This window comes from Xyrauchen texanus, chromosome 17 (assembly GCF_025860055.1).
Source record: "Xyrauchen texanus isolate HMW12.3.18 chromosome 17, RBS_HiC_50CHRs, whole genome shotgun sequence".
NCBI lineage: Eukaryota > Metazoa > Chordata > Actinopteri > Cypriniformes > Catostomidae > Xyrauchen > Xyrauchen texanus.
Window position 1 is genome coordinate 21,046,798 of NC_068292.1, and position 22,402 is coordinate 21,069,199.

Below are 22,402 nucleotides of genomic sequence, written 5' to 3' on the forward strand. Positions count from 1 at the left end.
ATTTGGAAACAATGCTAAAGGTAAAAAATGTCAGATATTTGTTGTTAGAGCTATAGCTAAAATAAATACATTATTGCATTTTAGTAAAATAAACCTGTTTGTTACCCGCTCTTTGTTAACCATTTTTTCATTATTTTAAAGTGAACATCTGAATGAGTTTGCTTCAGTCACTGTTTAGAAACACATTTTAGCCTCTGGTAAAAGTAAAAAAAAAAAAGAAGTCTTATACCAATCATTATTTTAACATCTCAGTTTTGTCACCAAACATTATTTTAACATCTCAGCTTTGTCATCAAGCATTGCACCCCATTAAAGACACATCATTTAAACACATTTTAAACGTAATACTACTTTTTATGTCCTGCAATAATAATAATAAATAAAATTACCCCCACACACATTACTTTATCATGTTTTTGAAAAAAACATCTCAATGATTACACCAATTAATTATTTAATCAATCACAATTTTTTAGTCTGAGTTGAGAGAAAAAACGATTCTTATACCATTATTTTTGTCATGTCAGTTTTCCATTAAACATTGTACATCATGAAAGATTAAGAATTTGTCTACTCTTTTAAATACACATATGGTTTCGGCTACAGCATGGGGATATCAGAACAGCCACTTCATACTACTTCCTGTACAGAACCGCTGACCAAACAACTCATCACATCCTGTACAACTGCCGGAGGGAGGGGTGTGGGGGACAGGAAGCAGAGGTCAAATATACACCTGTTAGGTCATAAATCATAGGCCATCAATCATTTTTGTCACAACCTATATAATATTTACTACTGACATTCGTAAAATAGACTGAGGTTCAGTTAACTTATTCTGAATTATTTCAATGTTTTACCGGATTTAAATGTATACTTGAAATGTTGTATTTGGTAGACAAATTTGAACTGTGTGCCATCAATACTGTTAAATATAAAGGTAGAAGTTTAATCAAACAATACAAGCAGAGGCATTACAAAAATGAGAATGTATTTAAAATTCAAGCATATATTTTAGTATAATATCGTGAGTACATTAGACATTTTTAGTGCAAATAAACAGTTAAAAATTAGTTCAGTGATAATACTAACAAATAAACTGGACAGCTTCTGAAAATCTTTTTTTTTTCTGCCCCTTAAAGCTTAACTACGTAATGCATGTTGAGCAAAAAAAGCAATGCACTTTATGCTGATGGCTCAATTCTCACTACATTTGACTCATTTTTAGAGAAAAAGATCAATGATTGTTTTAATTATTCGAGTTAAGTTCTGATGAGCAGATATGCAGGTGATTTTGATAGCTGGTGTTGCTAAGGAGATCCTAAGCTCTTCTGACAGATGTACTGTAAGTACATTCTGCAGGAGGATCGGTGCCAGCTCTGTGCAGGTGGTTCATTGGTAGCTAGGAGAGCACAGTCCCCACTGGAGGAAACATCTCCCCAATATCTGTGCAATCAGTAGAGGCATTGTCAGTAATTATCTGCTGCACATTCAACTAAATCTGTTCATTTTATAATACTTGTTTTTTTTTTTTAAACGTGATGATTTGTTTACTCATTAATGTACCAGTCATTATGTAGCCTATTCTCATTTAATCACATTATTGCAGCTATAAAATGTTCCCACCTCACTGTCAATACATTGTTGTTAATCCATTCCCATTGATTTGTCCCCACATGATTTAGCCCAATCCAGTAGTGCAACTTCCCTTTCTCAGTCAGATACATCTGCAGAGATGAGATATTGTTGAACAGTAAAGATCAAAATAACTTAACTCGTGTTAGGCTTTAATTAGTCAGATTTACTTACCTGCACACGTTCATTAGTAATGATGGCAAGATCTCCTCCCTTCTTCTGGCACTCCTCCCTGCTTTTCTGCCAGTTGAGACGGTCTTGGGACAGGAAGTAGCAAGAATCTTCAAAATGCAACCAGTCCCTGCCACAACCATTGCACACACACTCTGCACAACACAAACAAGAAAATAAGTTAAATGAAAATAGTTTAATATAAACTGTAACTAAATCTAACATCAAATATTTTAGATACATGTATGTATTTTGTCCATAATCTCACGTTCGCTGACATGAACCAACTGCTGTTTGTAAATCTCTTGGCATTTTGTCAAGCTGCATTCCTGTACCAGTGGAGTCCTGTCAGTGTCCTTAACAATCTCACATGGCTGCTTCCCAGTCACTGTTCATAACATAATGTAACAATGTTTCAGCACAGCTGACACCTTAAAAACTGACCATTACAAACACAGCTTCAGAATTTCCAAAATGCAGTAATGACAATAGTTTTTGTAACAACTGTTAAACCATAATAAAAAAGCAGCCTAATATGGGCTATACTTTTACCTGTGTAAGGGGCAGTTCAGACCAAACTCGCTTGTGCTAAAAAGATTTTTGTGAACTTAAGAGCTTTTGCCCAATTTACATACATTTCTTAAGTAAATGCAAATCATTTGGATTTGTTAGTGTTACATATTACATTTACAATAATTTACATTTATTTATTTAGCAGACGCTTTTATCCAAAGGATACAACATAAGCGATTCATCTTAAGGAGACAGAAACATGAAAAGTGCTCCTTTACAAAGTTTCAATTGTATCAGTTTAGCCTAGACAGAGACTGGTGTGCAACAAGATTAAAAAAAAAAAAGGTGTAGGGTTAAGTGCCAATGAAAAATGTAATAAGTCTTTAGCTGTTTGTTTGTTTTTTTGTATCCTTTTCTCCTCAAATTTGAATGCCCAATTCCCACTACTACTTACTAGGTCCTCTTGGTGGCGAGGTTACTCACCTCAATCCAGTTGTTGGAGGACAATTCCCAGTTGCCTCTGATTCTGAGACAGTCAATCCGCACAACTTATCACATGACTTGTTGTGTATGACACCGTGGAGACTCACAGCATGTGGAGGATCATGCTACTCTCCGCAATCCACACACAACTTACCACGCACCCCATTGAGACCGAGAACCACTTAATCGTGACCACGAAAATGTTACCCCATGTGACTCCACCCTCCCTAGCCACCTGGCCAATATGGTTGTTTAGGAGACCTGGCTGAGTCACTCAGCACACCCTGATTTCGAACTCACGACCGGGTGGTAGTCAATTTTAATACTTGCTGAGCTACCAAGCCCCAGTTCTTTTTTTGAAGATAGAGAGAAATTTGCTTCATGGATGGAGATGGGAAGGTATATTATTATATGTTTGTCTTGCTTGATAATAAGCTTCAAACTTAAACTTATTTTTACAATTATCAATTGATAAGTTACAGTTTATGTTATGTTGATGTGGTATGGCACTCTCTGGCATGACTTACAACTAAGCGGAGTCTTACCACTCACCTGTGAGTGGCTCAGAAATTGCTCATGAGACAAAGCACTATTGTATTCAAGTCTCCCCCTGTATTCTAGCACAAAAACACTTAATTTCACATTTACTCTCTCCATCCAGTTCTGTGCTAATCACACTAGGAACTACAAACCCCTGAAGTTTCAGTAAAAGACAACAAAAATATGCATGCTGTCACAACACAAATAGATTAGGTCAGTGATTCTCAAAATATGGGGCATAATTAGCATGGCTAATCAAAATGTCTAAATCTTCATGTCTTCCATAAATATACGTCTTAATGTGCTTATTATACATATATAGTTCAGACCAGGCTGTAGTAAATCATAGTAAAAAAAGAGAGAGAGAGAGATTGCACTTACACTTCACAGACAGCACAAGGACCACAATCATCAACAGGACGCAGATGGCAAAGAGAATCAGTGAAATCATGCGGTAAACACGAATCTTCCTGTGAATATCAGGTGATGTGTCTGGAGAAAAATAGTACAGATAATTGACGTTGCGACGACCAATAAAAGACGGAAGTCAAGAGATGCGCAGTTACGCACTCACTAAATTCATCATCATATCACCTGAATCAGGCTGCTGCTTCGCCTTAGACGATCCTTTGTCTTCCGTGTACTTGCCGAAATTACACAGTTTAATGTACATGGTCAGTCTGTCCGGTTCTAACGCAATCTATAGTATTTTGTACAGCTTGTGGTACTAAAGAGGTTTTAGTAGAGGTTTTTGTTTTACTGTGCGAAGGGGCTTTTGATTCGTTCACCCGTCGTTGTGGAAACTCTGACGTTGTATAATAAAGCCCTGTAACACAATACTGGCTCTGTGTCCTCATGTGCCCTGCTGCTGAAAACACTGTAGACATGCAGGACACATTGCAGTGCTCTAAATACAAAAAAAAAAAAAGAGAGAGAGATACCCGCTGACCTTCTAGTCCTTCAAGAGGACAAAATGGTGATGCTCTGTGTCCAGATAAGGTCTGAACGATAGGAATGCAATATATAACTGCATTAAAAGATAAAAGACCTATCATTAATGTGGGGATTTGGTAACAGAAAGCAGAATAGGTTGACTAATTAACATGCTAATAAAATACACTGTTTGGCATGATAGAGCACTACAATTCAAAGTCATTCTCGTTATTTCACCGCTGAATTCAGACACAGTCATATACAGATGACTTGCATCTATCACACTAGGGTGACGTCCTCTTTTTCCCGGACATTTCCTCTTTTTCGGACCTTAAAAAAGCGTCCGGGCGGGATTTCTACATTTGCGAAGATTCGGCTTTAGTTTCATTATGATCTCCAGCTGGTCTAATAATTAATTGTGCGCGCTCATATTTGCATTACTTTAACCCGTCTTTGTAAGTCCCGCCTTCTCGCACACCAACAGAAACTATTGGCCAAATTCCTGCCTGTCAATCTCTCCCAAACGAAAGTCCAAATTTACAGAAGATTTGCACAATGATTGCCTATGCTCTCGTCCAGGTCGAGATCCGTGTGAAGAATGTATGACGTGTAAAGCTGCACTTATGTGTCAGTTGCTAATAAAGGTGCAAGTGATTTAGAAGCACAAAGGGTTAAAAATAATAGTAATAACAGTAAATGAATTGTAATTCATGGCATCAAATATTTTATTTGAGTGCATTTATATTTATTTATATATATTTATGTTATGCTAATAGTGTCTTTTTCACTGTCTTAAAGTTTGCATTCATTGTAAAACAATTTGAACCCTACTATTAAACAGTTATTATTATTAATGTATTATTATTTGATAATAATAAATGAATAATAATTGTATTTTAAAATTAATACATTAATACAATAATTACACATAAAAAGAAAGTTTTTTTTTTTTTTGTGGCTTTAATACTTGTTCTAACTCACTGTCCAGTGCAGCACTTGTTCTTTTTCCTCCCTCAGTTTTTGTTCCTCTTTTTGACCTGTTTTAGATCAAAGAGACAGCTGGATCTATCACACATTTTTCAAATCATATAATGACTTTTCCCACAAGTATGTCTACTCTTTAACTTCTGCATTATCTTGAACACTATCTAGTTTATACATTTCAGGATAATGTTATAATATCAAGCATGTACAAAATAAGTTATTTTTGGCATTTTCAGTATTAAATAAAATGTATTTTTATATTTCATTTATTGACACTTTATTGGTTTGGCATCAGCACTGACTGTCAAGAATGCATAGTTTTAAGACCACAAGTGATTTAGGTTTAAAATAACTAATTGTGTTACCTTCTTTGATGATATAAGACTGAGTTGAAGAGGGCACACCATATACATGCTCAGATGGGTTGCTTAAAGTAGAGTATACATTCCCTTCTGCTACAATTTCCTCTTCAACGTTAGAAGATTTAGCTGAATACAAGAATGGTTACACTGTAAAAAAAATCCTGTTGTTTTTACAAAAACAATTTGGCAGCTGTGGTTGCCAGAATGATTCTGCAATAAATACAGTTAAAATGTTAACCACTTTACAGAACAACCTGTACATATGTTTGTAATTTACACACTGGCACTGTAAAAAAAAAAAAAAAAAAAACATTGTTAAATTTACAGTAAAACAAATTCATTAACATGCCTTCTGAGACTGTAAAAATCTGTTGTTTACTTTGAGATATTTGTTAATCACCATAATAACTACAGAAGGGCACATGATGACATGAAGTTCATAAGAGGAAGGCTCTTCCAAGTATAATGGCTAATGAACATATTGAGACATTGCTCAATATCACTCACACAAACACTAAACACCATCATGGTAACACATGTGAGATTTAAATAATGCAGTAAACACAGTAAAAACTAAATTACATCAAATATAACATGGAACACCCCAGTGTATGTAACTGGTATTAAAAATATGATGAAACATAACTATTCCCATAGAATATAATGAAATGTAATGGGTCATGCAGGGAATTGTGGGAAAGCCCGATTACTGTTTTTTTACTGTAATTTTAACAATAATTTACTGTAAAAAAGTACATGTACTCTCTTGTTCTTTTTTACCATTAATTATACAGGAAAATCTTACTTTTTACATTTAAATAATAACATTTAAACTACTGTATTGACTTTTAAAATATATTAAAACATTTTACTGTATATTTTAGTTAATATTTGTTAATCAATTAACATTTTATTTCTGTAGCATTTTTACACTATTTTACTGTTAATTACTGACATTTTTTACAGTAGATAAGAAAAGATAAACATACAAACAAACCTATTGAAGACTAAATATTTGGATTGTATATAAGTATTTATACCATTTGTCGTCTTCTTTTCCTTATCCTCTTTGTCCTCAGCTGTGGTGATCTCCTTCAACTCCACTTCTTCCTCTGTCTTTTTGCTCTCCATGACTCTTTCTGCCGGTTCCATACTTATTTATCAGTGTTCTGTTAAGTTTTACAAACTCTTTGATAAAACTGATCAAGTACTCCGGTTTTCCTGTACGCCACTAAACACAACTAATCGCTGAATGACTTCACACATTTAAATTTGCTGACCTGACACAAATTATTTTTCACTGCAAGATAATTCTGAACATTACACATGCTCATTGCTTTCATCCGCAACTTCCTATTTACAATTCAGCACTTCGCCATGATATCCCTCACTTCTCTTATTCTTATTGTCAGTGTCAGATTTAATAAAACTACTTATGTCTCATCCTGGAGGAAAAGGAGAAAACAAAACATCTCATAACGACCACTTTGCTTTTATGGGTCATTACTGGTTTGAGGTAGCATTATTGTGAAGAATCTGGGCAGCTATTGTCGTGGAATATCACGATGAATCTCTCTAAGTTGTAAGAAAACTCTCTGAGTCTTGAGTTCCAGATGCCAAAGTTGTAGTTTATTGAACACCAACAAACATGAGACCGGCCAGCTGTCCGTTCTGACTGTCTTAGTCCAAAACCTCCTCTTCTATACAGTTTGTTATCTGGCATTACCTCATTTCTGTGCCCCTTTGATATTTTTGTAACCAATGGATACTATTTGCCACCATTATCTCACAGAGCCTTTTGATATTTTTTACTGGTAGAAACTTGGCTTTAGTCTATCTTCAAGGTCCTTAGTCTCATTATGTTGTTACAGCTGGGTGCTCTTTGTGGCCTCTGCAGCATCAACACTTTTAGTAACCTCATATGTTCTCTCCTGGGTCACACAAAGGCCAGGAAACTCATATAAGTATTTTGATATATAAGAAACATACTAGAATATTGAAAAATATACTATACTATAACAGTTACAAGTGCAATCCCACATGGGCAACTTGAAACAGGATATGTGAGCTACTTCAGAAGAAAGCCATCTGCTAAATTTTAAGTGAATATGTTCTAAAACAGGGATAGAAAATCCTTCTTGTAGCATTAAATGGAACAAATATTGGACAAGAATGTTCCAAACCTCATATTTACTAAAAACAAACATTATGCCTTTTTTATACAGCGCAAATGACATATAATGAAATTACCAAAAAGTGAAGCTGAAACATTTTAAAGATTTTATTATATGCACAAATGTTATTGATAATATTTTACAAAATAATAAAATTAATAACAAAATCCTATTTGCATTAAATACAAATAAAAATGTCCCTGGGAGAGAAAGATGAAATTGATACTTTCTTGCTCTACCACTGTGTCTTCAATGTCTTTCTGACGTTTCAGTTTCTCTCTTCCTTTGTAGTTTTAATCCTTTACACACAATACTTTATTAAACGTTAAACACATTATAGTTGCCCTCAAATACTGAAATACATAGACAGCACCCTTTAAGACCCCACTTAAGAACAATGCCCAATGTAAGGTACAATGTACTGAACATGGAATAATTGTCGTAGAATATAAAACTATCTCCTTCCTTTTTTTTAGCAATCATCTTTCCCTCTCCCTCTCTCCAATCAATTTATCCTCTGTCTCAGGCACCATAAACGCTCTCATTACTGTATGTCATGTACAGGAACAAGTCTTCCTCATGGTGTTCCTAAAAACATGGACAGAGATGAAAAATTTGGTACAGATATGGTCAATAATAACCAGGTGTGGTGTTATTGCTCTAACCCCTTTTTACAAACAGGACTAAAATTTATACTGGAGGACATTTGGAAGATTTTTCAAATTCTATTAATGTTTTGTGATGTGAGGCGAGTGTACAGTGGGTACGGAAAGTATTCAGACCCCCTTAAATTTTTCTCTCTTTGTTATATTGCAGCCATTTGCTAAAATCATTTAAGTTAATTTTTGTTCCTCATTATTGTACACACAGCACCCTATATTGACAGAAAAACACAGAATTTTTGACATTTTTGCACATTTATTAAAAAAGAAAAACTGATCAATATACATGCCTCTTCAATATACATATATATATATATATATATATATCCTATGAGTGATTTGTAATGAGATATTAATCAATATTTATCATTCTAAATATCAAATGATTTGAATGACTTCTTCAAGCTAATGAGATTTACTAGCTATAAAATTGCATGTCTGAAACGTGCTCTCTCTCTTTGTGTGCAAGCACCCAATATAAGAAAAGCACCCAACACCTGTTACAAAGCTATATTTACTCATCTAGCTGACCCTGACAGCCTAGGTCACTGGGGGTCACTCAGGACTGTTGCCTACGTGACAATTCTTAGTTAAACATTTACATTACTTTTCATCTTCATCACTAGAGAATAATGATGAATATTGTCTGAAATTCTAACAGAGAGAAAGCATATCTAATCAGTATGTTTTGGGAAAGTTTCCTGGTTAGAGCAAAAGCTCATCCGAATCCAACCTTGAAGCTGTGTATCTGTGTGAGTGTGTTTCTGTTCTCTTTTGTCACAGAACCTGAAAAACTGGCACGCAGGGGAGGTGAGATGACCATCTGATGGGATAGTACCTCAGATTGGTGACCTCAGTGGGTCACTTTGTGCCTATACAGGGATTTAACTGACATCCTGATAATCAATGGAGTTATTCTTCTGGATAACAGCCCATATGTGGAAATTTTCAAAGTTTATCTGTGTCTTAACCAATCAGAATCATTCAACCTGACATGATTATGTAGCTCAGTGACTTGTGTGAGACTATATTTGCTGCTGTAAGGAGAATGTATGAGGGCGGCCTCCGAACTCCTCGTGAGTGTGAAGCTGACTTCTGCTAATGAAACTGCAAACTATTCTTCAGTAAAATCTTCTTCAATTGATTGCATGTCTGACTCCTGGTCCTTGGGTCTTAACTGTAAAATCCCTTTTAATATCAAAACTTAATTTGTAAACAGTTTCATTTCTTCCTTAAGCGGAAGACAGGAATGAGGAAGTTTAGGGTCAGAGTTGAGATGGTAGCCCATGTCTGGAATTATTGTTGAGAAAGAGCGAGCGCAAGGTGATCGAATAACGTGTAACATGCGAGTAAGTGAGCCAGTGGAGTTTCGTGGGGTAAGATGGTGCCCCCCATTGGTGGCCTACAAAGACTGTATTATATGCACATAGGTCTCGGCTCTACAGATTACTGGATCAGCAATGTACTGTGGAGCAATACATGGGATACTCAGAATAAGAATTGTCACCAGTGAGGTCTGAAGGAATAAGGTATTTCTTTTTGTCAAGTTCAGGAGCTCGGGATCTTGCAGCTCTCTCCACTATTATCTAATGAAATAAACAATATAAACATTCATTAATTACCATATATGACACTTCAGTATATATGCACCGAACCCCCTAATATTATATGAAGCTGGAATGTAACACAGGTGTTATTGTTGTTTCCAACAGTGAGACTGACTGGAATCTTATCCGGATGTTTGGCGCGGACTCTCTCCCCTTCCGCTCTCCTGACCTCCAGTAGAACACTTCGCTGATATTGGCTAGACATCTTAGAGCAAAACACATGAACAATAATGTCAACAAACATGAAAAAAAACACTTCTCAGGGTTCTCATTTCATATTTTAAATGACTGTTTGAGTGACTATTTGCACTCAGGTAGCACAACACAGCAATTTACATCCTAATAGTCTGGAGGAGCCAGAAAAAATACGATAAAATGCTAATTTGATGTTGGAGACGGGGCTGGAGGGAAGTGCAAATTATCCAAATTAGTTCTCTATTGTGCCTACTGTATATGCGTGCGACCCAACTTCAAATCCGGCTGGTGACAATGAGTGTATTTACATGTACCTTAAAAGTTAGATTTCAGTTAGTCTAAAGCAATAATATCTTTTTTAAATGTATTGTTTTTAAAAATGTAATTTTCTGAGCCAACTCCCCACTATTCTCCCCATCGTTTCCTTCCTCCTCTCATTGTCTCTATGAATTTAAATGCAAAAAGCCAAAAAATACAACAAATGGACACATTCCTATTATACAATTACAAAAGATATAGTTATAATATTAAATACACTCACCTAAAGGATTATTAGGAACACCTGTTCAATTTCACATTAATGCAATTATCTAATCAACCAATCACATGGCAGTTGCTTCAATGCATTTAGGGGTGTGGTCCTGGTCAAGACAATCTCCTGAACTCCAAACTGAATGTCAGAATGGGAAAGAAAGGTGATTTAAGCCATTTTGAGCGTGGCATGGTTGTTGGTGCCAGACGTGCCGGTCGGAGTATTTCACAATCTGCTCAGTTACTGGGATTTTCACACACAACCATTTCTAGGGTTTACAAAGAATAGTGTGAAAAGGGAAAAACATCCAGTATGCGGCAGTCCTGTGGGCGAAAATGCCTTGTTGATGCTAGAGGTCAGAGGAGAATAGGCCGACTGATTCAAGCTGATAGAAGAGCAACTTTGCCTGAAATAACCACTCGTTACAACCGAGGTATGCAGCAAAGCATTTGTGAAGCCACAACACGCACAACCTTGAGGCGGATGGGCTACAACAACAGAAGACCCCACCGGGTACCACTCATCTCCACAACAAATAGGAAAAAGAGGCTACAATTTGCAAGAGCTCACCAAAATTGGACAGTTGAAGACTGGAAAAGTGTTGCCTGGTCTGATGAGTCTCGATTTCTTTTGAGACATTCAGATGGTAGAGTCAGAATTTGGCGTAAACAGAATGAGAACATGGATCCATCATGCCTTGTTACCACTGCGCAGGCTGGTGGTGGTGGTGTAATGGTGTGGGGGATGTTTTCTTGGCACACTTTAGGCCCTTAGTGCCAATTGGGCATCGTTTAAATGCCACGGCCTACCTGAGCATTGTTTCTGACCATGTCCATTCCTTTATGGCCACCATCTACCCATCCTCTGATGGCTACTTCCAGCAGGATAATCACAAAGCTCGAATCATTTCAAATTGGTTTCTTGAACATGACAATGAGTTCACTGTACTAAAATGGCCCCCACAGTCACCAGATCTCAACCCAATAGAGCATCTTTGGGATGTGGTGGAACGGGAGCTTCGTGCCCTGGATGTGCATCCCACAAATCTCCATCAACTGCAAGATGCTATCCTATCAATATGGGCCAACATTTCTAAAGAATGCTTTCAGCACCTTGTTGAATCAATGCCAAGTAGAATTAAGGCAGTTCTGAAGGCGAAAGGGGGTCAAACACAGTATTAGTATGGTGTTCCTAATAATCCTTTAGGTGAGTGTATGTTACTATTTTTACCAACCACCTCAGTAGTAATGTCATTCAAAAACAGGCAGCATGGTTTTAAGATCCAATACAAATGGCCATTAATGAATTTAAACACACTTCTATCTGAATCAGTCACTCATATGCTCTACAAAATAGTACATTCTGTTTCAGCAAACTTTCTGGGGATTGTGCTATCCTACCAGGGGCTCTTCCTCTCCTTTGCCCTCAGTCCAGATGTTGAAACAAAAAAACAAAAGCATTAAAATAAAGAATAAGTGTTTCAAAAATGTTGACCGGTAGTGTATATTGTTCTCATCAACCTGGACATCTTTCAAAGAAAGTCATAAAATCCACCAAAGAGATAGTCAAGTATTTTTTTTAAAATTGCAGGCTCTGAACTTTTAAATACTCCTTACCTGGCACCAAATTTAGACAACATTATGCCATGACATTGAAGATGCTAAATTGTGAACAAATGTATGATAAATCAAGCAGTGTTATGGCGAGGAAATTAAGTAATGGCAACAAATGTGAAACAGGAAGTGTCTAATATCTTCTGCGTGTATTTGTGTGATTGAGATATAAATTGAGCTGTATGTTCAGTAATGGGGGTTGATAACATGGATATAATATTATGGGTCACAGTCATAGTGCCACCAACTGGTAAAAGGTAGTGTGGCATTTACAACAGACTTTGAAATAGTCCTCTTATGGGGCTTTTCCACAACTCGACTCTGCAAAATTTTTGTGGGTTTTCCACTGTGGATTGTAGTTTAGGGTTTTCCAACATGTGACATCAACCCGTTAGTTTTAAAGTTAACAACAGCGATAACAGTATAATTTGTTCACGTGACCTTCGAATTGTGAATAAAAAAATGGCTGTGTGCAAAACCACGCCGTGGTCAATAAACGAGGTGCAGACAGACCACTGGTTAGTGACGAGTGAAACAAAAACGTTTCTGAGGAAGTCTCTCAGCTGTTGGCCACACACGGATACCACCGGACCTACCAACAGTGTAGGGAAAAGTATAAAAAAAACTTAAGTGACAGAACTATCAAGAAAAAATGGAAGTGGTTCGACCAAATGTACGCTATCTATACCGGCGAACAATGGGATGGAGAGTGCCCTGGACTCAGCCACAATGGAGGATGGTATGTTTAGTTACATTAACTCTATACTCTGCTTGAAAGTTTCATTTTATTTAGTTGACCAGCAACTGGAAGCTTGCTTCAAAACAACCAGGCCAATTTGACTGTTACACTTGTGTAAAATCACTATGCAACAACAGCGTTATGCTGCACAATGAGTTAGTAGCGGTTCTGTTATTGTTTTGGTCAGTTTTTGTAGTGTTTAAGATGATGTCACGGCAGAAGAGGCGGCGCAACTAACGATCAGAGCGAGTAGAGTTGAGGTGAGTCAAACCGTAAAGTTCAGTGGAATCGTGCAATTACATTTACCAAAATTGCTTCAAAATTGTTTAGAAAAATGTCACTGCTTATGTAAAATTTTAAAGGGATTCTTGATATCTTAAATAGTGCGGTCATGGCAATGGATACAATTAAAATATGTTGTAGTGTTTTGGGGAGTATTTGACATACCCATATGTTCAATCAAGCTTATGACATGAATGTGGCTATGGTGGGTCACGGTCATGGCGCCTCCAGCTGGCAACAATAGATGTGACACTTCCAAAAGACTTTGAAAAACAACCCCTCTTATAGAGACATATCCAGCTGCAGACCCGCAGCACCACCAGTTTCAGAACCCCAGCACCAGAACCTGAAGTGAGGGGCAGAGTTATTGACAATGAGACAAGCATGGCGGAGAGCATGGTGAGTTGTGTAACGTTTTTGACATCACGTTGTGAAAAATGATCGCATATATTAAGTTCAGCGTTTATCTGCTAAATATTTAATTTGTGCATAACTTTATCATCTTAATGAAGCTTGAATATGTTGTCATATGTTACTGTATTAAAAAAAAAATTCTACGGATGGTTCGATACATTTTTTCGTGTTGTAAATGAGACTTGCGGTGACGTTTTGAAGACATCTTGTGAAGGTGTTAAAGTGTTTGTTCCACGTTCCTCTGTTATATGCATTGTTTGTGAGTTAATGTTACCTTATAGTTTAGGTTTTTTTTTTATGTTGAGATTATTGTGTGGTGCTTTCATCTCTTGTAGAGACATTTCGAATGAATGAAGACCACAAGGAAAAGGCCCGCAACAATCTCCTGGAACAGTCAGAAGCTTCCAGAGAGCCCTTTCTATTTCATTTTGTGTTCAGGGATGACATGGAGTTATTTTAGCAAGAATGTAAGGACAAAATGGGCCTGAGAGTGAATTCCTCATTTGATACATTTTAAGTTTAATTTATACAGGATTGTCATGATAAAATGGGCCTGAGAGTGAATTCCTCATTTGATACATTTTAAGTTTAATTTATACAGGATTGTCATGATAAAATGGGCCTAGGGGTGAATTGGTCATTTGTTGTATATATTTTTATTGTTTCTTTTAAAATTATGCTGAATTTTCTCTGTTTTTTAGTTTTTTGACATGTTTTATTTTACATAAAGAAAAATGCATGCTGCACATGTTCTTGTGAAATAAAGTATATTTTATATAAAATGCCCTTAAGTTTCAAGCATTTTTCACCATCATGATCAGGAAGTAACTCTCATAATACAATGAAACAGATAACTATATACAATTATATTACACAAGATCAATGTTTTAAAATGCTTATTGTACTGTACCTTAAAGAATCATTATAACATACGTATTGTTAGGGGTATAACAGATTAAATTTCGGACCTAAGGGGGAAACTATCTCCCGCTGTAGCATTACATTGTCACCTATTTCAGGCAAAGCAGGCATGTCTTTTTGCTCAACATTATCTCGATCTGCTTGTTGTGTGCTAACACTAACCCGTGTGTCTCGCAGACTGTCATCCAAAGCTTTCAGATAATTTTGTAAAGCGTCTTTCAAAGGCCCGGATGGTCCCTCATGTTGCAAGGGGCATCCCAGGGCAGCCGCATGTAGCGACCTGTCATTACCTCAAAAGGGCTGAGCTGTGTAGTCTTGTTAGGGCTGGCTCTCATGCTTAACAAAATCGCTGGGACAGCCGCATGCCACCCTTTCCCCCACTCCAACAATCTCTTTCTCAATGAAGTTTTAAGCGTACGATTAGTGCGTTCAATAGATCCGCTAGATTGGGGCCTAAATGGAATGTGAAAGTGTTGCCTCACCCCCATCAACTTCATGACATTTTTCATTACCTTCCCAGTAAAATGTGTACCCTGATCTGAATCAATTTGTAAGGGCAAACCCCATCTTGGGAAAACTTAATTCAACATAATCTTGGCGGTTGCATCTGCGGTGAAGTTTCTCAGTGGAAATGCCTCAACCCATCTGGAAAACAGATCAACAATCATTAGAATGTATGTAAAACCTCCACTAGGGGGCAGTGGACCTATGAAATCAATTTGGAGGTGTGTCCACGGCCCTTGAGGTGGAGGGGCATGTCCTAAGGGAATTTTCAGCTTAGAAGAAGAATTAACCTTAAGGCATACTAGACATCTCTTACAAAAATCATTGCAAGAAGCCCTCAGTCGGGGCCACCACCAGGTTTTGGAAATCATTGCATGTAGTTTTTCAGGACCTGCATGTGCCAAACCATGATACAAAGACATTAGTTCAGTTCTAGCAGAAACAGGACAAACAAAACGCTCATTAAATTTCCACAGTCCTTCTGCATTTTTCTGAGCTCCTAATTTTGTCCATTGTTCTATCTCTTCAGGGTCATCCTCATCATAGAGTTTAAAAATGTCTCTGGGGGTCTCACTCTCCTGAGGAGCAAGAGCCATAACACTCACGCAAGTCTCAGTCCGTGTTACAGCCTCTCTGGCAGCTGTGTCAGCAGCTCGGTTTCCTGCGGCCTCAGGAGAATTGTCCGTTGCATGTCCAGTGACTTTGATAACTGCTCCTGTTGCAGGAAGATCACAGGCATTCATAAGTTCTTTTACCTGCTGTTGATGAGAGATCGGCAGACCGGCAGTGGTTAGAAATCCTCTGCGTCTCCACACAGGGCCGAAGTCATGAACAGCACCATATGCATAACGGCTGTCAGTGTAAACATTGACTCGTTTCCCCTGGCCATACTGCAATGCTCGTGTCAATGCGACCAGCTCGGCCACTTGAGCCCCTCCTCCTGAAAGAGAACCACAGTCAACAGTTTCACCATGTTCATTTACAACAGCCCAGCCAGTGAAGCGTTTTCCCTGTTCATGAGAGCTGGAACCATCCACGAACAGCTTCATGGCAGCAGAAAGTGGTTCAGATTGAAGAGGGTTCCGGCTGTCCGTCTTGATCAGTCGGGCACAGTTGTGTGCAGTTCCTTCTTCTGGAAGCAAGGAGGCAGGGTTGATAGCAGTTTCAATGTCAATATTTATATCCACATTTTTACTCAAGAGAGTGGCCTCCCATTTAGCTCGTCTTTGATTAGAGATAGAGCCTAAACGAGTGTTTGTTAACAGTTTTAGAATCTGGTGTCTAGTGTGCAGTATCACCTTCTGATGAGTCACAATGTCCTCTGTAATCTTTACAGCCCACTCTGCACAGTCGCATATCAACAGGCACGGATGCTGTCCTGCCATTGAAACAGGAATAGGAGCAGAATAATATCCTACCATCCCATAGGAGTTTCTTCCTGGAACCCTTTGACCCAGGGCCGCTGAATAGGATCGAGTTCCCACCCATGTCCATAGATGGAACGGCCTGCTGGCATCGGCATGACGTAATGCTGGGGAGGAAGCAAGAGTTTCTTTGATACTCACAAACGCCTCCTCCATCTCCTCAGTCCAGTCGATCAGCTCCGATCCAGGTTTTCCTCCTTTCAGCGCCTCTGTGAGTGGTTTAGAAAGTTCAGTGTATTCAGAAACATACTGTCGGCAGTAATTCAAAAGACCCATTACTTGCCTTAGACCAGTAACCGTGTTTGGTTTTGGAAGTTCAATGATAGCTTTAACTCGTTCAGGAGTGATGCGTCTGCCGTGCACACCCACAATTTGCCCAAATAAGTCACTTCAGGCAGTGCTAGCTGTGCTTTCTTCAAGTTCACTTTGAATCCCCCGTTTTGGACGGCATTCAAAACAGTCTGTACAGCAGTCAAATGTTTGAACTTGGTTGGACTAGCAATTAAAATATCATCCACATATTGTAGAACAACAGATCCGTCATATTCAATTTGTTTTCTTACCGGATCGATGAAGGATGCTAGTACCTGATGAAACAGTGTGGGTGAGTTGCAGAAACCTTGTGGCAAACGACTCCATGTCCATTGGCGACCCCTGCTGGTGAAAGCAAATCTGCCTTGGTCCTCCTTGGCTAGGGGACAAGTCCAAAAACCGTTAGAAATGTCTAAAGCAGTAAAAAGACAATGTTCAGATCCTACCTCGTGTAGGATAGTTGCGGGTAGATTTTCTCAGACACTGCATTCAGAGAAGTGTAATCAATAGTCAAACGCCAGCTCCCATTCGGCTTTTTGACAGGCCACATGGGAGAGTTAGTGGGAGAGGAACAGGGAATCACAATCCCCCGTTTGCATAGTTCATCTACAACAGTGTCAGCTCCCTCATTTTTCAAAGGATATTGTCTTCTGGCTTCATGCAAAGGACCTGGGATGCTCAGTGGCTGAATCTGTGCAAAACCACAATCATATTTATCTTTTGCCCATACATCTGGAAATTTGGAAATTATAAACTTCCACTCAGAGCGAGTCTCAGCTAGAATAGCAGGTTCAGCCACTGCACATCTCTGCTCATGGTGGGGGCCACACTGAGATAAGCGAATTGTTTCATTGCAGCCAAGCACTAGCTTATCTTGAGAAAGCAAAACATCAGCTTCGAGTTCTTTCAGAATGTCAACACCGATTAGAGTCCCTACAGTATTTTCCCCCTACCCAAAATTCAGTCCAATATACTTTTTCAGAGATAGAAATGGTTAGAGGGACAGGAACAGATTTATGATATACATTTGTGCCATTTAAACCTTCTATATACAAAGTTTCAGAAGTGATCTCAAAATCGAGATCTGTAATTGATACAGTCGCGCCCGTGTCAATCAAAATAAGGCATCCTTCACACTCATCATCGGCTAGCTGAATACAAAATGAAATGTTAAGAAGATTGCTAGAGACTGATCACCTCAGACCACATTTTTGACATAAATGCTCCTATACTTTTGCTGTGTTTCACGCCTGCACTTATTTAGCCCAATCTGTTGCTTTAATGCATTCTCTCACAAAGGAGCCCAAATCTGCTCACAGCAGACCACATTCAGTTTCATTGTGTTTTTTTTTTTTCCAATGAAAGTGAATGGTGACTGAGACTGAACGCTCTTTGGCCTTGATCACTGATAAAGTGTCTCAGTGTTCCCTGCTATCAAAATAGAACTGCATTTGGTTTTCTGTCAGGCAAGCTGAGAGCACACACACACACTTTTTCCCAGAAAATCTTCTAAAATTTCACACTCTCATTTTCTGCCCCATTAAACCATCCCTCCTCAGATTATAGTTCACATTCAATTACAACATGTGACGTGCAATGCAATTGGTCAGGCATCATATTTTCTGTGTTAAATGACATTGTTCGATCCTTTGCCAATTTCAAGATAATTTTTGCACAATCATCATTTTTCACACACCATTCATAAGCCCACTGCGGTTCAAATTTAGAACAACATATTTACTTCCAAAGGAAGTAAGGGTCAAATTTAATTCACACATTAAATCTCTGGCCATTAGAGGTACCGGACAAGATGGTGAACACAAAAACAGCCTCGAAACCCTTACTCACACTACACAGATCACAGCCGACTTCCTGCCCAATAATTTTTGCCACTCTATCACGCTGGGCAATCAAACTAGACCATCCGTCCATCATATTTGGAATTGCCTTTTCATGGTTTAACGGTATACCACCCAGTTTACAAATCCATGAATAGGCAAACACGGATAGATATTTGGCCCTATCAGCGTCTTTTTCGTTCTGCAGCCAGTCAATCTGCTGCATGACTTTCCAATCAGAATCAAACCCCTGACTGACCATTTTCTTAATGAGTTGTGCACATTTCTTTGATTTGAGCTCGTCAGAGCAGAGCTGTTTACAGCGTGTGCCCTGCTCGTTTTGGTCAGAACTACTCAGAAAATTCCCTTTATCAGACATTTTTCTTGGTCACAGTTGAAAATCACTACCGAAAAGATTTTAGCAGCAAATATTTTACGTGGATAAATTAACTATAGCAGCAACAATACTGGATTTCTACCAATTTCACCACAAAGTATTCTTCACAAACATCCTGGTCACATATACTGATCCATACCAATTAGGGTCACAATTTATTTACTTACTTGGGACCGCTCCTGATGCATCCCTGGCAAAACAATCCCTATTGTATTTTATTTTATTTTATTTTATAACTAATATCTGAATCCCTAACTGCCTGATTCACTAAGCTCGGGGTACCCCTATCTGAGTTGGAAGAGACTGAGCAGGTTTACGGTGCCACTGGACCTCCCGTCCAGGGACGTACTCTGCCGGGGTGGTGCTACACCCATGCCCACCTGGGCCCCCTCACAGAGCACGTTTCACTTGCGCTGTTTGCTGTTGCCCCTTAAACAGCTCTCTCAGCGACTTCTTAAACTTTCAATAGTATAATTAAATTACTCTTCACACGCCTCGTCGGAGTGAAGCTCTCCCGCTCCCCTTCAAAATCTCTTCCAGTCAGACAGCCCTAACAATTAATAAAAGCTTCCTACCTTGTTTGCTGATTTGCCAGAGATGTCACCATGGAGTGATTGCCCGCATTCTCCACCAAACTGTTAGGGGTATAACAGTTTTGACCCGGACCAGATATGGAGAAAGAAGACCAGGAGTCGAGAAGTACAATTAAAGAATCCAAAATTTACTGAAGAATAGTTTGCAGTGAAATTGGTAGAGCCAGGGGCAAAGCCTCACGAGGAGATCGAAAGCCAACTCGTACCTTACACAAAATCTTACATCAATTATACCATTTGCAAGGAGTACATTCCATTATTTCACTCCTGATTGGCTAAAAGAACATAAAGTCACAACATATAGATAGTTAAATAGCCTATCAACATTAATCAGCGCAATTGTCGTCTGGGCCCGAGATTTACGTCTGAAGTGACCTCGCAGATGGTCGCGGGGCGTCTTCGAGTCGGCCTGGTGTGCATCCCTGGGTGCAAAACCTAGGTAGAAGGTCAAACGCACACACAAAACACTGACGCTATTGATCACTGATATATAACACTGATCACACTTCTACTATTCAGGTAATATTGCATAGGATTTTAACCCATATAATTAGTCAGGAAAGGTAACAATCAAAACACAAAACATATGTTTAACATTCTCCCTGCCCCCTCTCATCACAGCTAAGCTTATCCACAAAGGACCTTCAGACTACGGGCAGGACAGAGAGAAAGACTCTGGAATGTTCCTTAAAAGACACTAGTTAACATTCCAACACACATAAGATTCAAAGTATATTTCAGTTACGCATAAGAAAATAGAATTGATTATGTGATCATGCACATAGTTAATTCATCACTTTATTAAAGAAGTTAAGCAACAGAATATAGATAGATATTGATATAAAAGGATATATACATGTATTGATATATCTGAAGAGACAAGGGATTTCGACCCTCACCCTTCAGTATAAAGTATGATGTTTCGTTTGTAATAAAAGCAAGTACTCTCCAAAACGTTAGGTAGCGCTACTCGGTTTCGAACGTAAGCTCCGCCCCTCACTTCAGGTTCTGGCGCTGGGGTTCTGAAACTGGTGGTGTAGCCTACTCTCCAAAACGTTAGGTGGCGCTACTCGGTTTCGAACGTAAGCTCCGCCCCTCACTTCAGGTTCTGGCGCTGGGGTTCTGAAACTGGTGGTGTAGCCTACTCTCCAAAACGTTAGGTGGCGCTACCTGGTTTAGAACGTAAGCTCCGCCCCTCACTTCAGGTTCTGGCGCTGGGGTTCTGAAACTGGTAGGATGGTGGTGCTGCGGGTCTGCAGCTGGATACTATTGCTGTTATATTCAACCCTATCACATCAAGTTTACTTGGAATAGTATCGGTTACTTGTTTACTCGACCAAATGCATGTGTCCATCATGCATTGTTTTCCGAAACCCGCCGGGTGGAAATGGACCCGTCATCGCTGCTTGCAGCTTTATTTTTGTTTTGTTTTTCATCTAACCATTCAGTAGATCCACTCATATCCTGTAGAGGGATGTTTCATTATACAGAAATGCACACCAGTTCCATTTGAATAGAAATGCTTGCTTCACAACAAATCATGCCGCATGATGTAGGAAATTCATAGTGGGTTTGCATTTAATCCCATTTACTATGACTTGAGTCATATAACTCCGGCCCTGGTTTCTTTTTTAATTCTCTAAATATCTTGTTTACTGTGCAAAAGACCATTGCTGGTGGCTTTTGCACTACATCCCGCACAAACACGTGTATTTTACTACTTAAACCCTTGATTGATATCGCAGTAGGCTACTGTGAATGTTCATTATTTATATATATATATATATAAATATATATAAGTACCATTCTTTGAAGTACTTTGTTAAAATACCAGGATACATGAACTTAGTCATTATTATGTAATATGTAGTTTAACAAGTAATTTTTGTTGTCTGATACATCACTACACCATGGTACAGCCACAAGTAATTTTGTAAGGATTTCCAGCAGTCCCGCAAGTACAGGCCAAGTAGTACACCCGCTACTACTTCACACAACATGATCTGCTATTCCGTACAATTGTCATTCAGCGAACAAAAGTGAATTTACATTAATTGGGTTGCTGTCTGAGTTTTTAATCCACCACATATCCACACGATTCAGACAATCGACTGACTGGATTTATTCCTTAACCCTTATGGTAAACACACAAAAACATACCTCTAATTCAACTGAATCAATTTTAAACCGGGCCTGTCACCCCTCTTGGACGAAGATTACATGCCCTTGTCAGCACTGTGTCTATGTTAGTATCCCAATCGCAAAAACATTATAAATCCCCTTCTGTGTTGTAGACGTCGACTGACCCACTTATCCCACTAAAACAACAACAAACAATATACCGCCCTATTCTGCGGATTGACCAATCATAAATAGAAAAATAGACTGACATAATCCCTAACCATTTAGAGAGAAAAGGGGTGGGATTACAATATATTTAACGTTTTTCTATTGGACAGCTGAACTGTCGCTCGTTTGTCCCCTTGGTCGTTCGAACCAATCAAAATAAAGTATAATCAGGCCAACGAAGAGATTAGGGGCCTGTTTCAGAAAGGAGGTTCAACCAACTCTGTG

General features: G+C 38.5%; 2 protein-coding genes across 3 annotated transcripts; both read right to left on the reverse strand.

Annotated features, from left to right (window-relative positions):
- Nucleotides 1-420: 420 nt before the first annotated feature.
- si:dkey-26c10.5 (uncharacterized protein LOC563797 homolog) lies at nt 421-6,868 on the reverse strand. 2 transcript variants are annotated; one of them, XM_052146384.1, is made up of 7 exons: nt 6,662-6,868; nt 5,625-5,747; nt 3,724-3,834; nt 2,075-2,194; nt 1,810-1,961; nt 1,627-1,727; nt 421-1,446 (listed from the first exon to the last, which is right to left on the reverse strand). In XM_052146384.1, the coding sequence occupies exons 1-7, from the start codon at nt 6,771-6,773 to the stop codon at nt 1,311-1,313; spliced, it is 855 nt and encodes a 284-aa protein (XP_052002344.1). In that variant the 5' UTR covers nt 6,774-6,868; the 3' UTR covers nt 421-1,310. The 2 variants fall into 2 exon arrangements, with proteins under 2 accessions (XP_052002344.1, XP_052002345.1); XM_052146385.1 differs by lacking the exons at nt 5,625-5,747; nt 6,662-6,868 and adding an exon at nt 3,937-4,210 and having other exon boundaries at nt 427-1,446.
- Nucleotides 6,869-7,236: 368 nt separating this feature from the next.
- Nucleotides 7,237-22,114, reverse strand: LOC127657635 (protein lgg-1-like). The gene is made up of 5 exons (XM_052146501.1): nt 21,989-22,114; nt 13,591-20,263; nt 10,180-10,269; nt 9,924-10,043; nt 7,237-8,383 (listed from the first exon to the last, which is right to left on the reverse strand). Exons 3-5 carry the CDS (start codon nt 10,267-10,269, stop codon nt 8,318-8,320), a joined length of 276 nt encoding a protein of 91 aa, XP_052002461.1. The 5' UTR covers nt 13,591-20,263; nt 21,989-22,114; the 3' UTR covers nt 7,237-8,317.
- Nucleotides 22,115-22,402: the final 288 nt, after the last annotated feature.

What these genes read in the sequence shown, in the direction of transcription:
- si:dkey-26c10.5 (XM_052146384.1), bottom strand. Translation starts at nt 6,773, where the DNA reads ATGGAACCGGCAGAAAGAGTCATGGAGAGCAAAAAGACAGAGGAAGAA. An exon ending in GGAAAAGAAGACGACAAATG is followed by an intron (nt 5,748 to 6,661) that starts GTATAAATACTT and finishes TCTTGTATTCAG; the next exon opens with CTAAATCTTCTAACGTTGAA. An exon ending in AACAATGTATTGACAGTGAG is followed by an intron (nt 1,447 to 1,626) that starts GTGGGAACATTT and finishes CTGATTGCACAG; the next exon opens with ATATTGGGGAGATGTTTCCT.
- LOC127657635 (XM_052146501.1), bottom strand. Translation starts at nt 10,269, where the DNA reads ATGTCTAGCCAATATCAGCGAAGTGTTCTACTGGAGGTCAGGAGAGCG. An exon ending in AACATCCGGATAAGATTCCA is followed by an intron (nt 10,044 to 10,179) that starts GTCAGTCTCACT and finishes TTATTTCATTAG; the next exon opens with ATAATAGTGGAGAGAGCTGC. An exon ending in ATCCCATGTATTGCTCCACA is followed by an intron (nt 8,384 to 9,923) that starts GTACATTGCTGA and finishes CCATGTTTTTAG; the next exon opens with GAACACCATGAGGAAGACTT.